This window comes from Myxocyprinus asiaticus, chromosome 16 (assembly GCF_019703515.2).
Source record: "Myxocyprinus asiaticus isolate MX2 ecotype Aquarium Trade chromosome 16, UBuf_Myxa_2, whole genome shotgun sequence".
In the NCBI taxonomy this organism is placed as follows: Eukaryota; Metazoa; Chordata; class Actinopteri; order Cypriniformes; family Catostomidae; genus Myxocyprinus; species Myxocyprinus asiaticus.
The window spans coordinates 33,513,901-33,530,672 of NC_059359.1; the positions used below are offsets into that span (position 1 = coordinate 33,513,901).

The window sequence follows — 16,772 nt, forward strand, 5'->3', positions numbered from 1 at the left end:
TTAACATTGTATACATGGAAGTGCTTATGGAAGTGGGATGTGTAGTGAATCAATAGAAGTGTGAGTGTGGTGGGGAGTTACAGTCATTTGTTTATGTCAGACAGAAATAGTCAGGCTATGCCTAACAGGGCAGAATGGAAAAAGAGCTCCCCTGAGTCCCACACAAACCACACATATACTCTCTCTCACACACAACACAATGCCCCTATATAATTTACCCCAAAAACTGTATATAAAGCAATACTGTATAAATCATAAAACACCAACCCCTCTGAAAGAAAGAAAGAAAAATACACACAAACACAAATGCACAAATCATGAGCTGTCATGATAACAGAGCACCCACTCTGGATATTGGCCAGTAAAGGAGGAAGTGATCCACCAAGATAGACATTCTTCACCTACCTTCCATTACTCTCAATACACACACATTTATGAGCAGCACAGACCCAACATGGTGTGAGATTGAGGGGATCAGATTCAGTCCACTCATGCACACTCACAAACAAGAGGCACTCCATACAACGTAAAATATATATTAAATACATTTAATTTTCCAATGCATATACATAAATGATGTAACATACTATAAATGTGAGGTAAACTGGGACATTTATTTAGCTGTTTTAAAAAAAAAAAAAAAAAAAAAAAAATGTCATTGCTCAAAAATATGTAGAAATCAGTTGAAAAAAGGAATTTAAATGTTACAATTAAAATAATACGAAAAAAATGCATGGGGGTCCCGGGTAGCTCAGCGAGTATTGACGCTGACAACCATCACTGGATTCGCGAGTTCGAATCCAGGGCGTGCTGAGTGACTCCAGCCAGGTCTCCTAAGCAACCAAATTGGCCCGGTTACTAGGGAGGTTAGGGTCACATTGGGTTAACCTCCTCGTGGTCGCTATAATGTGATTCGCTCTCAGTGGGGCACGTGGTGAGTTGTGCGTGGATGCTGTGGAGAATAGCGTGGGCCTCCACACGTGCTACATCTCCGTGGTAATGCGCTCAACAAGCCACGTGATAAGATTCGCGGAATGACAGTCTCAGAAGTGGAGGCAACTGAGATACGTCCCCCGCCAAATGGATTGAGGCGAGTCATTACGCCAGCTTATTCATACTCTATAGGGACTTTACATTCTTCCACAAACCATCTCACACTATGAGACACACCGCTATTGAACAACACTCATTTTTAACCCTACACTTGAACACATGCATATGCGCACACACACACACACACACACACACACAAAGTTTACTAACTTTTTAGCCTTTATATCCTTTCTCATCTATTACATTATCATGACAGGTAAAAGACTAGAATTTGTGTGTGTGTGTGTGTGTGAGAGAGAGAGAGAGAGAGAGAGAGAGAAAGAGAGAGAGAGAGACAACCGAAGGCTGTTTATATCATTCTCTCTTTTTAATTTTCTAAGGTCAGTACTCTGATTCAGAATGACAGCATGAGAGAGACACAGAACAGAGAAACATTTACTCTACAACACATTCTCTCTCTGTTCAAAACACACTCTTTCCCTCAGTTCATCCACATTCATTTCCACATTCAACGCTTAAAAGCTAAAAATGTGTTAAAACCAACAGCTTGTTTCTAAGTATTGCCTGAATTTTGACACATACAAACAATGATGGTGCCGTTGTGATTTCTGGTCCAAACAACAGAAAATAAACAACAAATTATTAAATTCATCAGGGATAAGACCAAGAACAAACCACCTCACAGCTCACCATTTAAAATAACAGTGCATAAAACATTTTAGCATATAAGACAAGAAAAAGTCTACTAAACCAGTCTAAGCTATTTGAGGCAAAGAGAGAGTGAAAGTTGCTAACAGACACAAGCAATGAAGGGCAGAGTGACTTTGAGAGTTAATTAAAAACACAGTTATAATGGTCAGTGTGTATGCATGTGCGTGTAAGTGTAATAATATAATCTGACCCTTTCACCGACAGACAGATCAGGAGATGAGGATAAACAGGCCCAAAAAAGAATAATCATTTCTTTCTTCATACAGAAATTGACACAACAAATGCACATATTATAAACCTTTATATATATATATATATTTAAACTTAATATTCATGACAGATTTTCTGTCAAACGTCATGTTTCATTAAGCAGTAACTTTAACTGATAAATTATCACAGCCCTTTTTTAATAACCTAATTTCTGTGCATGGAAACTTCTAGAACACATTATTTTTGGTTATGAAAAATAAAAAAGATCAACATCCGTTACTATGGTCAATGCCTCATTATTCAGCCATATGTTAGTATTATATTCAAATCCTGTGTACAATATTACTGTTAACAATAAATATTAAGCATGCACACTCTCAAGTTACAGAGATCTTTAGCTGAAATAAAAAATCCCAATGATTTAATCTCACCAGAATCTGATCAAAATTCAAAACAGTCTCAAAAGTGTTGATGGGTTCCTTTATCATCTTGTGCTCTCTTTCCCTCTATCAGTCTGCTTCTATCTTCTTACCCATGTTGCTCCTTTCTACCTCTCTTTTTCACCTTTACAAAATATTCAAATATTAGTAACTGTATCTACCTTATAGGGGGTGTCCTGTAGGTTAACACATAAGCAAACCACATTGCCCACAGTGCAGCGGACTTCATTCAGAGACTGTGGTTGACAGTGGGCTGTCAGCAGCTGTTAATTCACATGGGTGTAGTTCCTAATCCTGAAGCTGTAGTCCATTGCACATATCTGGATGGTACCTACTGTACATGCTTTAGACCCAAAGTTAAGTGAGAGCATTTTTCATGCATCACTTTATTTATTGTGGTCTGTGCTGGAGTTAAATCTACATTATTGGTTTTGATTGATGTCTGTCGTTTCATGCTGCTCATCAGCTTTGAACAGTGACGTAAAATTACATTTGATATGGAATTCTGTGACCAGCATGGGAAATTCTGCCCACATATTGATGTAAAAAAAGAGCAGAATGAGCTGGAGATGTAGCCTGGTGGGTAGTGCACATGCTTTGACATGTTGCACATTGGTGCTTGCACGGGCGACCCAGTTCGAATCTATCAAGTCACTTCCTGATAACATTGCCCCATTTCTCCCTATAATTTCCTTTCATCTCTTCACTCAACATTCAGTAATTGATGTAACTGGCAAAAAGCCACTTCGTATGAAAAGAAGTACAATAATGAAATAGATAACACTTTCATTAAAATGTTATTATGTTGTAAGTCTCAGCCTCAAACAGCATGCCCATGGAAACATATTGCAGACAAACAATTTCTTAATCTGGTAAACTCTAATTTGATTGTCTTTTTTTCTGGAGTCAGGGTTTACAGGTTTTTACCTGGAAACAGATTTGTGTTTACAAGGTACCAAGTTGCTATAATTGGTTGATTCTCCCAAAACCTGTCCTGTTTTCATCAAGTATTCCCTTGGTACTGCATTTCATTTTCACTGATTTCAATAAAAAAATTTAGTGTATAGGTTTTCAAACACTTAATGTTTTTTTTTCCTACACGGAAGCAATCGCTGTTTAACAGCTGATGGAAATGACGCTTCAAACGCATGCAATGTGTTGTCACTAGCTTTAGCGCATTAGCCAATCTCAGATCTGACATCAACCTCTGATGGTAAAGCATTCAACTCACATTTGTAAAGTGCAGTCTACACTGAAGTTTTGCTAGTTGCTACATTCTCCAATATTTACAATTGTTTTGTCAGAACAACATTGCAGCCAGGTAACTCCGCTCCTTCCGAAGTGTCCAACCATTCACACTCCATTTTCACGGTTGGAAAAGTACACTTCTTTTTGTTGCATTTTCAGTGTTAACCTACTATTCGCACTACTTACACTTCAAAATGACGTAGAATAGTGCAGAAGTGTGCGGTTTGGGATGCACCTATTGTTAAAACCTATGTTAAATAGTCACAATGCAATGTTCATTTTCTAACCATGGTCAGAAAATATAAAATAGAATTTCTTTTTTCTTGATTTTTGGTTAAATATGACCATGGCATTTTCTTGACAGGTTTTTGTGCAGAAGACCACCGTGATCTGACACACTACTGTACCTACAGCATTACTCACTAATGTGATCCAGACACCGGAATCATCTATGTAACATGCCAAAAGTGTGCTAGACCTCATGGTGCACCTGGATGCCAGGTTATAATGCTCTTCTCCATCATTTGATCATGATTTGACGAATTACTGCTGATATGATCGACAATAAATTTACACAAAAATCTCTTTTAAATAAATGAAATTTTCTTGGAAACAGTGCGATGTAAATTGTGCATGGCAATTTTTGTGAATGAAGCACAATCTACAATGACCCTAATTTACATAGAAAGGAGGTGTGCTTGCGCAGATAATGCTTGCGTAGTGTAGATAATGTACATTAAAATAATTCGAATTTTATGAAACATTAATTTATGTGCATTTTAATTACAGTATGTCCATTTCTGAATAGAAAACAGGCCACACAACATTAAGAAAAAGGGTTGTTTTAGAAACTTGTTTAGATTCAGATATTGCAGCATCGACTGTAATTTTCAAAACCTCACAAATATGCTAATTCAAATCCATGATCAAAACAATATTATTTGCATTTCTGCCCAATAATGAACTGAAAGTTCAAACACAACTCCCCTTCTTTTGCTTGCACAGCTCTTCCACACACACACACACAAACACTTTCACTCTCAGTCTCTGTTCATTGCTGTCATTCAGCAGTCAGATTCCCAGAGGCCTCTCTGCTAAAGAAGAGGTCATGCACAGCTGCGCAACCTGGAAGTGAAATCACTTAACTGTGCCCATTAAAAACAACACGTAGTGCTGTTCAACATATGTATAAGTAAACACTCCTGTAAATTAATACACACTTAGGCCTGTTTCACACTGTGCACGTAAGCAGAGCTGCAGTATAACTGCAACAGCACACTCTCTGTTGTGCTTTCACAATGATAGTGTTTCAGAAAATCAAGTCAATTCTGAGTCACTGGGTTGAGCATTTCCTTTAATAACGACTATAAATTATAAAATGATAATTGAGAGTGAGCTTTTGAGAAATACTACAAACCTTTGGCATTAAATCAAATTTACATGAGGAGGTGGATCACATTTACTTTCAAATAGTAAATGATTTACATGGAAACTTAACTGTAAATGTAGGCTATTAACTGCTTAAATCTGGATTCAGTCAGACTTGAATAGAAAGTGCTATTTGTGTGCTTGTCACTGCATGTCGAACTTGCAAGAAGTTCACGCCATTATGTTATGTTGTTTCATAAAAGCCTATTTTGCAAAAGATTGTGTTCATAAATAGATTTACAGTGCATTTCCAATGTTACCTGCTAAGTTCAGCACTTTACACACAAACAAGAATACACACAGTGCCGAAACTCTACTTGTAGCTGCAAGCTACACTTCTGGGACGTGGAGTCATGTTGATTACACACAATCTGACTGCTGTAGCTTGTTAATATGGGCACTGAAATAAATACACAATGTATGTACGAGGTGTGAAACAGGCCTTTTATGCTCTCCAAAGGAATTCTCTAAGACGATTCACGCACATTCCTGTCACTACTATCTTGGGCACTAGACTGATCCTATATGGAAAAAATACTCTTTAGTGTGCAGAAACATTGTATAAATTCCACAGAAAACTATTAAAGAAAACACTGAATAAATTAGCGGAAATGTGTGTAGAATTGTACATAGAATTTTCTCCATCCAAAAGTAATAATGCTGTGTTAGGGATGTTGCGGTGGCAATGTTTTATCACTGCGAAGGTTAGGGGCCAACCACCGCCGGTGAAAGGTGTTGTACAGTGGTTGGGGGTGCACGCAAATTACACGTTAATTGAGGATTGAACTTTAATTATATTTTTGTCTACAAAACTAATTTCAAACATTTAAGCAGATCAAAAGGTTTTTAAGATCATGAGAAACATTTCAGGCAAGTGACCCCAAACTTTTGAACGGTAGTGTAAATATCAATGGCTCATTGGGGTAATGTTATTTCCAGGCATACTTAATACAAGTTCAGAAGCAATGTTAATCTCATTAACGAAATATAACATAAGAATAATTTAACAATTTTAATTAAAACATACTGTTTTATGATAAGAAATAAACAACTAAATTCTTGATATTACCAATACTTTAACAATGTTTTAGAAGAAAAAAAAATCTTGTTGAATAAAACCTCGTTTTTTTGTTGTTGTTAACAATTTTTATTGATTCCATTCATAAGACAAACAAAGACAACATAAAGTACAGAATAAATTAAATACATTAAACCCCTCCCCCCAAACATTCCCCCCACAAACATGCACTACAGTGGTCACCAACAATTAGAACATACAAATAAAATAAAAACATAAAAAAAAGTATACTTTCAAAAAACAACAAGAATGCACATACACATCTAAACTAGAAATCCCTCTCCACTGCCCATCCCTGGGAACCTTAAAAAAAAAGCCAAATATCCACCCCAATTCCTATCAAACAAATGACATTTTCCCAGACTTCTAAAAATCACCTCCTCAAATGCTGCCACCCTGCCCATCTCCCTGCACCACTCCCGAAACGAGGGCACCCCAGCCAACTTCCACCCCCTGAGGATGATTTGTCTGCCGATCATAACTCCGTATAGGACCCAACTTTTTAAAAGTCTATCCCCAATATTAATGACAGTCCCATCGCCTAAGATACAGAGTCTGAGGCAAAATCAAAATTGAGTGTCCAATACGTCACACATAAAGCTCTGAACCCTCAACCAAAATTCTAGGATCTTAACAAATCCCCAAAAAACATGGGTTATGTCCCCATCTTCTGATTGACATCGCCAGCATGTGGGTGAGTCTCTAAGACCAAGCCTACATAATCTAGAGGAGGTCCAACAGACTTGATGTAAGACTCTTAAACTGCATCAGACGCACCCTTACATCTCTAGATGCAGTCTTGATGTTTTTATAAATACTAGCCCACACTCCCTCCTCCAATACCAAGTTTAAATCTTTCTCCCATAATCTCTTAAGAGAAGTTGAAGCTCCGTCCCCCAGACTCTGAATTAGCAGGGAGTAATACACTGATGCCTCATGACCTTTTCCAAAAGCAGTAATCACCACTTTCAGAGTATCTGCTGCTCCAGTGAGATGTATGCTATTCCCAAAAAAAGTACAGAGCAGGTGGCACAGCTGTAAATACCTAAAGAACTGAGATCTGGGAATCCTAAAATGTTGAACCATATTTTCAAAGGATCTCAACACTCCACTTTCATATAGGTCACCGAGCGTATTAACCTCCTTCGCAATCCCCTCTGACCAACAGAGAGGGGACCTGTTAATACATAATTTTGGGTTCAGCCATATGCTCGAGGCAACATTTAAATAAATGTCAGAATTAAACACTCTGGACACTTTTGTCCATACCGAGTGCAAATGCGAGATAACGGGGTGAAACTTAACTTCTCTGGTTAGTTTAACAGAAAGGCTTTGCAATGGCAAAATAGTGGCAAGAACTTCCTGTTCAATACAAAACCAGGGAGGGGCTCTCTCAGGTGCAAGCGACCAATGAGCCAAATGTCTGAGACCAAATGCATAATAATAAAATAAAAATCTTGTGTAGGCCTAGCCCACCTTTGTCATTCGGCCTAAGTAATTTATTGAAATGTAATCTGGGACGTTTACCATTCCAAATGAAGGACTTCGCTATGCTATCAAATTGTTTGAAATAAGAGAGGGGGACATCTACAGGGAGAGATTGTAGCAGGTAGTTGAATTTTGGAATACAATTCATTTTAATAACATTAACCTTCCCAATCAAAGATAAATGTAATGAAGCCCACCTGCCCACATCGCTCGAAAAACATTTTATTAAGGGGTCAAAATTAACTCTAACTAAATCACACAAATTTGCTGGGAATAAAATGCCCAAATACTTAATGCCTTGTTTGGGCCACTGGAAGGCGCCCGGCTGAAAAGCCGTTACTGGGCAATACGCTGTCAGAGCCAAAGCTTCGGATTTAGACCAACTGACTTTGCATCCTGAGAATTTAGAAAAGCAATTAATAATTCTGTGGAGGCAATGCATAGATCTAGTGGGGTCGGAGACTAATAATAAAATATCATCTGCGTAAAGCAGAAGCTTATGTGCCACACCTCCCGCCACCACCCCTGGAAAATCATTCTCCTTTCTTATTGCGGCTGCTGGTGGTTCCAGGGTAAGACAATAATGGGGAAAGAGGGCAACACTGCCAGGTGGCCCTATCCAGAGTAAAATAATCTGAAATTAATCCATTTGTTTGTACCGCCGCTACCGAGTGTCTATAAAGTAACTTAATCCATCCAATAATTATTCTCAAACCCATATATTTCCAAAATCTTAAAAAGATAATCCCATTCTACCATATCAAACGCCTTTTCAGCGTCAAGTGAGACGGCAGCAACCGGAGTCTGATCATTCGCCACTGACCACATGATATTGATGAAACGCCTAATGTTATCAGAAGAGCTGCAGCCCCGAATAAACCCCACCTGATCTATATATATAAGAGATGTCATAACTTTATTAATCGGTTAGCCAAAATTTTTGACAATATTTTTAGCTGGATCAGGGAAATTGGACACTAACTCTTACACTCACTTGGAGCTTTGTCCTTTTTAAGAATCAGACTGATCCAGGCTTGTGTCATGGTTGGCGAAAGCTTTCCATTCTTTAATGATTCCGTATAAACTTCTAACGAAAGTGGGGCCAGTTCTGTAGCATAGGATCTAAAAAATTCAGCGGCAAAGCCATCTGGCCCCCAAGCCTTGCCTGTAGGCAAGGCATTAATTACCTCGCCAAGCTCCTCCAAGTTTATCTCAGAATCAAGATAATTTTTTTGCTCAGTCGTCAGTTAAGGGAGTTCTAATGGTTCCACAACATTTCTAATACCTTCATCAGTAGATGAAGACATGGAGCTATAGAGATCAAGATAGAATTCTTTAAAAGCATTATTAATATTGGTAAAAATATCACCACCAGCAGATTTCACTGATGGAATGGTAGAAAAAGACTCTCTCTGTTTTATATACCTAGCCAGAAGTTTTCCTGCCTTGTCCCCTGACTCAAAGTATGACTATCTTGCCCTGAATAGCCAAAACTCCACCTTCCGCAACAAAATAGTATTATATCTGTATTTCAATCAGGTCAGTTCTCTGAGGCCATCAGACGACATTCGGCACTTCAGCTCTGCTTTGGCACTTTTAATATTCCCTTCCAACTCCACGAGTTCTCGTGCTTTCGATTTTTGGTGAATGAGGCATACTGTATGATCCAACCCCTAAGAACCGCCTTAAGTGCCTCCCAAGCCACGCCCACAGAGGATACTGAGGACCAGTTGGTCTCCATATAAACATTGATTTCAGCCTTTAACATTTGTTGAAATTCAGGATTTTGCAAAAGGGATACATTAAAGTGCCTACTATATGATTTATTTTTCTCTGTATGTGGCAATACCTCTAAACTCACCAGGGCGTGATTTGAGACCAAGATGTTTCCAATTGAGCAATCACAACAGATGAAATGAGGGACTTAGATATAAAAAAAAATCTATTCTTGAATAAATCTTATGGACTGATGAAACATTTTTTATAGTCCCTACCAGAGGGGTTCAAAAGTCTCCAAATATCTGTACGACCAAGATATTTACACATCCTGTGAAGCGTCGGTGTTGCTCAAGGGGGCATACACACTTTTGCTTCAATATGATCAAGGACTGAGGACTGACTAGATTAAAGTCTCCTCCCAATATTATATCATGAGGGGTGCCTTGATCATCAGTGTTAGGTGCGTAAATATTAGCCAAAATTAGACTTTGCCCCTGAATATCTGCTAAAATAATGACTCTTCCTAATTTATCTTTAATCTGTTTGAGACATTTGAATTGTAGATGCTTACTTATCAGTGTAATGACTCCCATTCTCTTTTGTAAGTCGCTTGGGATAAAAGCATCTGCCAAATGAATAAATGTAAATGTAAAATGTACTTGAGCCAGCACTAAAGAAAACATGTCCACCCCATAACTTCCCAAATTTTTCAACTTCCTGTGGGGAAAGATGCATTTCTTGAAGAAACACTATATCATATTTCTTACGTTAAAGAAGAGAAATAACTTTCCTTCTTTTTATGGGGTGCTCCAACCCATTCACATTCCACATGGAGAGAGACAATCCACTACCAACATCTGACATTTTGACATATTAGAAAAAATCGATTGTGTGTCAAAAAAAATAAATTATAAAGACCACATTCCACATTAGTGCAACAATCAAACCTTGATCTTCCCCCCGAACCAAACAAACAGAAAAAAGAAAAACATGCGCATTAACCCCATGCACGACAGCGCCAACCGGCGTCCATCCTTCTAAACTCAAACAGTCCATGTACGCCTACGAGAGCCCCCGTGACAACTTTGCCATCAGATTGCTTAAGTCCGGTGTTTCTATACAAATTTTGTAAGACAGAATTACACAACAGAATATTATCTGTAAAACAAACTCCAGCAAATAGGTGGGATAAAAGCAAAGAACGTGTAGATTCATCCACATTAGGGTTGCAAAGGGCGGAAAATTTCCGGTAAATTTCTGGAAACTTTCCAGAAACTTTCCATGGGAAGTTAAGCTGGGGAATTTTGGAAATATCGGAAAAAACTTTGGGAACTTGGCTATATGCTGCTGCATCTTTGTGGCATTCTTAACATAGGTCTTTGCACAGTATATGCAAATGTACACAGCCTTTCCTTCTACATTGGCTGAGGTGAAATGTATCCACACATCAGATGGCGCATGTAGCATTGTTCTGTAGAATAAGATTAGAAAAAAGCTTGTAAAAAAACAATAATGCAATGCCATGCACAGATATATAAATAGTTAGCTAAACAATTGGAATATTCTGGAATGGTAAAAATATTTTACAACTGATGCTGAACAAATTAATAGAAATAGGCTAGATTAATAGATGAACACTCCTCAATCAGCATGCTAAATCATAACAGAAAATTGGCTAGCAGAAGGCAGCATCACAGTTGAGCTAGCTAGCACCATGATAGCTAGCCTCTTAAATTGTCAATGAAATGGTTTTAGCTAGCTTACATTTAGCATATCTGATTTACTGGCTAGCTAGCTACGGTATAAACACATTTTGATTTAGTATTTGCTAGTTAAACTTTAATACCATAGATTAAATATATTTACCCTAGTAATATCATCAAAACTTACTTGACTGGATGTAGTCCTTGGGCTCAAATGCTACTCAAAAGTAGACTGCAGTAAGTAGTGTGCTGTGTGCATGTGATTGAGGAATGCGCAGGGTAGAAATTCAACAGACTTGGCATTAAATTTGTTTGTTTCAACCAAGATTATGCTGCAAGGTGTTTTTTTTTTTCAACTACATTTAAGTCCCCTGTTATAGGCTAACTTGCAATTTTGCAAATTTCCAGTTTATTCCCATTAATTTCCGTTAATTCCCATATATTCCTGTTAATTCCCATGGAAAGTTTCCAACTTTGAAAATTCCTGGAATTTTGCAACCACATCCACATAACTGTCCCGAAGGTGTTTTCCTCCACAAAAAAAAAACTCCAGCCTCTAGCGGAACCAGCACACAATAATAATAATAATAATAATAATAAATTAAATATAATATAATTTTAAAAAAGGCCATTCAGTTTCCTCGGACAGTCAAACGAATGTTCAGTGAGCCGGCCCATTCAACTGCTACATGAGTACAACATATGACCCAATCACTCCAATGTACTGCAAGAAATACTCCACAAAACAAACTCCAGCCAATAGGAGGCATAAGCACAAAGAACATGCAGATTCATCCACATGACTGTCCTGACGGAGTGTTACTCCACAAAACAAATTCCAGCCACTAGGCAGAACCAGCACAAGAAGAAACAAAAAAGGCACTCAGCTTCCTCGGATGATGAAGTGGATGTTCAGTGAGTCGGTTCACGTGGCTGCAACATGAGAACCACAAAATAACTTAGTCATTGACTTTATGAAGGACTTTGCTTGCTGGGGACATGTAAATACTTTACGGCCATCTTTAGTATCTATTCTCAATTTGGCCAGGAACATCAGTGCAAAAGCGACCTTCCATTGATGTAAGAGTTTCTTGCATTCCTTGAATTGATCACGTTTCTCTCGTCAAATTCGCAAAGTCTGGGAACAAGAAAATGCTGTGGTTCTTCTAAGAGAGCCTTCCTTTACTCCTCGCCTCGCATAACACGAGATCTTTAGCGGATGATCTCAGAAATTTGGCCAGAATTGATCGGGGCCTGTCTCCCTCAGTGGATCGATGAGCCGGGACCCTGTGAGTTCGCTCGATTTTCAGTTTATGGCCTATTATGTCAAGCAGATTCGGAAAGAGCCTGTCCAGGAATTCCACCATTCTGACTTTCTGCTCCCTCAGGAATTCCAACAATTCAGACGTTATTCCGCCGGTTACAATTCTCCATATCATCCAGCTTCTCCCAGACATGCTTCAAATCCACCTTGGTCGCTAGCGGATTAGCAGCTAATTCCCTCTCCGATGACTCCAGATAATCGTTTCTCGACGTCCCCCACTCTTGTAACCACCTCAGTGAATTTCGTCTCCATGGCCATGATTGATCAACGTATTGCAGCAAGATCCTCCAAGTCAGCAACAACCTTCGTCAGCATTGCCAATAAGTTCAGCAATTCTCTACGAATTTCTTTCACCTCTCCGGCCAAATCGACTCCCTGGCTCGAGGCCTCCAGAGGGGCATCAGCTTGAGCACATAAGTGTCTTTTCATGTCTTCAGAGCCTGAGGATTTTGAATTCTTTGACATATTGTCTTCCTAGAACAGTTATGGATCAGGGTATATCAAATCTCACCAGTTTATGACACAAAAACTATCAAAACTAGCAAAGTGCGCAGAGCTCGCCATTCACATGTCCGAACCTCGCATGGTGTCACGTGACTCGCAAATAAAACCTTGTTTATTTAAATGATCCAGTCATAGTATTTTTGGGATTTCCCCATCTGAGCTGTGAGTGCTGAACACCAGTAAACTGAATCGCTTTACTAGAGGTTTAATAACCTTTTTTTTTTTTAGGTCTTAAAACTTGATACATTTATGTGCACCCAAAGTCCCTTTCAAGGCAATTCAGTCCATTCGGTGGCCATCTTGGGAAAGTTCTCGCCTCCTGGGCATCTATTTTCTATAGATACAAGCGGCATAAAAGTACAGGTCTTATCTACTTGAATGGGGAAAAACTGAAATCTGCACTGAAAGGTTGATCAAAGAAAAGTTTTCAAATCAGCAGTTAAATCTAACAACAATGGTATCATAAATTGTGATTCTTTTGCTCAGATCACAAAAAAAAAAAGCAAAAAAAAAAAAAAAAAATTTGGTTAATAAAATATGCATGCCTCTTGACAGTATTACATCCTGTACATCTGTAAACAACTTGCTTTACAACTCAGTTTTGGCATAGGCACTCCACCACCGAGTATATACACTTTTGCGTTGGAATTACTGTAATTAACTGCGACAACTCTTATGGAGTTAACTTGAACTCTACTAGGAGCAGTTAACGTCTTTGGACTCAGCAATTATTTGTTATTTGTTATGGCAAAGGCAAAATAAATCAAATACATACTCAATGATAAACTATGGTACGAAGGCAGTGAAATGTATTTAATGTAAATGTAATCACTACATTAATTCATCAATTCACTTCTATATATTCTTGCTAAATGTTTAAGAATAAAGTAAGTATGTTTAAACTACTTTTAACTGTTGAGATTACTGCCATTTTAGTTCTTTTTACATGACATAATGGCAGTCAAGTCAAAGCTTTTATAAAATTAGAGTTTTCCAACTTGTGATTACAAGTTCTATGAAGGCGTGAGCGGTTTTTATTGGTGAGAATCTCGTAATTACAGTAATCCCGTAAAAAAGTCCATTAGTACTGATTGTTTTACAGTGTAGTGTATTAGTGTACTACCTCTTCTGATGATACATACGCAAACATTTATACTCAAAGCCTATAAACAAGGCTACTAATGGGAGTTTTCCTTTCACTGGATCCTTTTCCCAACAGGAATCTCCTGTGTGTGTAAGACAGACAGAAATGGACAGCAGAGACTGTAATGTGTTTATGGGTAAAACTTGCAGAGGTTTAAAAAAACTCCTGGCCCTGGCGATCTTCCCATATTGTATGGCAGGAGAGGAAAATCAATATGAAATCCAGAGAGAGGAAGACATGTGGAAAAATGGAAGGTTGTGGGAGCTTAATGATTTATGACAGTGCAAAACTGACAGCTGAAGAATTAACACTTTTTCACCCCATCTCCACACACACATTTGCCATCTTCAATCTTTGACTATTTTCTTACTCCTTTTCTTTTGACATTGGCTCTTTTTTTCTCTTTCTCACTCTGTGTACAATCCCTTTCTTCCAGCAATACAAAAGTGGCCCTAAAAGGTATCTCAACACTTTTGGACACCTAAGTCATACATAGAAATGTCTAAATGTCATTTCACATACATATTACAACATGATCACCTGGGAAATCGAAATGTTGCTTTCGAAAGTGCCAAATTTCTTATAATTACTGACCATGCCCTCATTACATATTTTTGCATCAGTTCAACCATGGTCACCTTTCCCTGTGGCACTACTAACCTCCGAGACAGTTTCAGGTTCCATAGGCACCAGGAAGTCAGCATGTTCACATAATCAATGACAAGCTTGATTCAGAGGTTGCATTTCCGCTTGAAAACTAAATTTTTACTCCACTGAAGGTAAGGTTTAGGGTTGGGGTTTAAGTTAGGGGGTAGGGTTAATAAAATATGCATCCCTGTTGACTTTATTATATAATTTACAACAAAAAATACATCTTGCTTTTGGCGCCATCCTCGGGACAATTCACCTGGACACTGAAGCTCATGTGCCCAAATGTTCAACAACACTTCCAGCTTTGGCCACTAGGTGCAGTGGTTAGAATTTCGTGAAGCACACACCGATTTCCGTAGCAAAACTTTTGACCTACTGTCGCCGAATTCACAGTATGTTTAGTCTTCCTTACATAAAACCAAGAGGCATCCACAAACAACTGATGCTAGACATTTTCTCAGAAGTAAATTTACTTTTCTAGCCATTTTTGCGATTACTTTTAACCGATTGGTCCCAATGTAATTATGTGAAATTTCAAGTTTGAACAATATATCTATTGTTTATCATTTGAAACAAATTTATTTTTGTGAAATGTTTGCTTGAAAAATGTCTGTACTATATTACTTTAAAATACAGTAAATAATTGGTTTGATATTTTGTTGTGTATTACACAAACATTCAAATATAGTAGAGTGTCCAAATACTTTTTGGGGGACACTGTATAATCCACTGGCCTTTCTAATGAACTGTCCAATGGACACAACACTGACAAATAACATCATAAGCTAACCGTATGCTCCTCTGTGTATGGTGGCTGTACTGTGGCCACCAACAGCAGTTTGACGGAGAGGGTTAGGCGTATATTTAACCTGCATGCTCAGGTTTCTGCTAGCATATAGCAGCAGAGATGTGGAGCATAGGTTAGCACAAATATGCACAAAAAAAAAAAAAAAAAAAAAAATTCAGCTACATTGTAGCTGATGGAAATTGTGAGGTTTGGTCAACAGATCTGCTTAGATCAGCATAACTGAGACATTGAATATAATTTTCAAGAGCATTTGAGGTTTTGTCATAATCTTCAGAAACCTGAGACTGTTTTCAATCCAAACAGCTTGCAGATATCTAGTAAAAGATTAAAATTTTGCATAAAGCTTTTAGAAAAGACAATATGGGAAAAAGTGTTGATAATAAAATCACTGACAAGAAAAAGTGGTGATAAAATCACTGTCAAGCAAGCAAGCAGCAAAAAGGTGGAAAGAACTGCAGCACACACACACAGCACATTTCTCTCCTGTAAAACCCAAAAACATTTGATAAGGAACCTCTAATCTACATATCTCCAGTATTGAGTGTTGGCTAAACTTTAATGGAAGTTTGCGAGACAGATTATCTTTAATCAGCGGGGTGCTGACACAGGTTACAACTATTCTCATACCTATTCATGAGTTGTGCTAGAACAGCCCAGTGAACTCCATGTGTGTGGCCACTAAGAATAGAATGGAAAATCAATTAAAGTCGAGGCTATTGAAGTTAAAGACTTTGAGACCCATTATTTAAAGAGCTGTATTTTGGGCAGACAAGCGTTTCTAGGTTAGAACAGCTCATACTGACTATGACACACCTCAGCAAGCCACCCACGAACAGCAAGACAGCGAAACGCCTCGGCGCAAGACAACAAGACAACGGGAGAGAGAAAGAGAGGGACAGAAAGACAGTGACTGACCAGGGTCTGCTGGTATCTCAGAGCTTTCCTTTGCGACGCATCGGCAGCCATCGACACGCTCGCACTGAGCCAAAAATAAACACACACACTGTCTCACTCCTGTGTTACAGCATATGAAACACATACACTCACTGACTCTTACCCATTTATTCAGTTACACACACCACCCCACTCAAACCAAGAAATACACACACGCGGTCTCACTCTTATGTTACAGAACCAGCAACACACATGCAAGAAAAATGCTGAGACATGTGATTCTTCAATTAGATACACAGCAACATGCACACAAGTGCACAAAATCTACAAACTCCCAAACTTACCAAATGTTTTTTTTTTTTTTCCAGT

General features: G+C 38.3%; 1 protein-coding gene across 1 annotated transcript in view; it reads right to left on the reverse strand.

Moving 5' to 3' along the window:
- LOC127454550 (chloride channel protein 1-like) overlaps positions 1-16,530 on the reverse strand; it is a 42,956-nt gene extending 26,426 nt beyond the window's left edge. Inside the window, exon 1 of the mRNA XM_051721843.1 lies at positions 16,425-16,530. Within this exon, the coding sequence (XP_051577803.1) occupies positions 16,425-16,475 (51 nt within the window). The 5' untranslated portion in view covers positions 16,476-16,530. The remainder of the gene's footprint in view (positions 1-16,424) is intronic.
- Between the last annotated feature and the right edge of the window lie 242 nt (positions 16,531-16,772).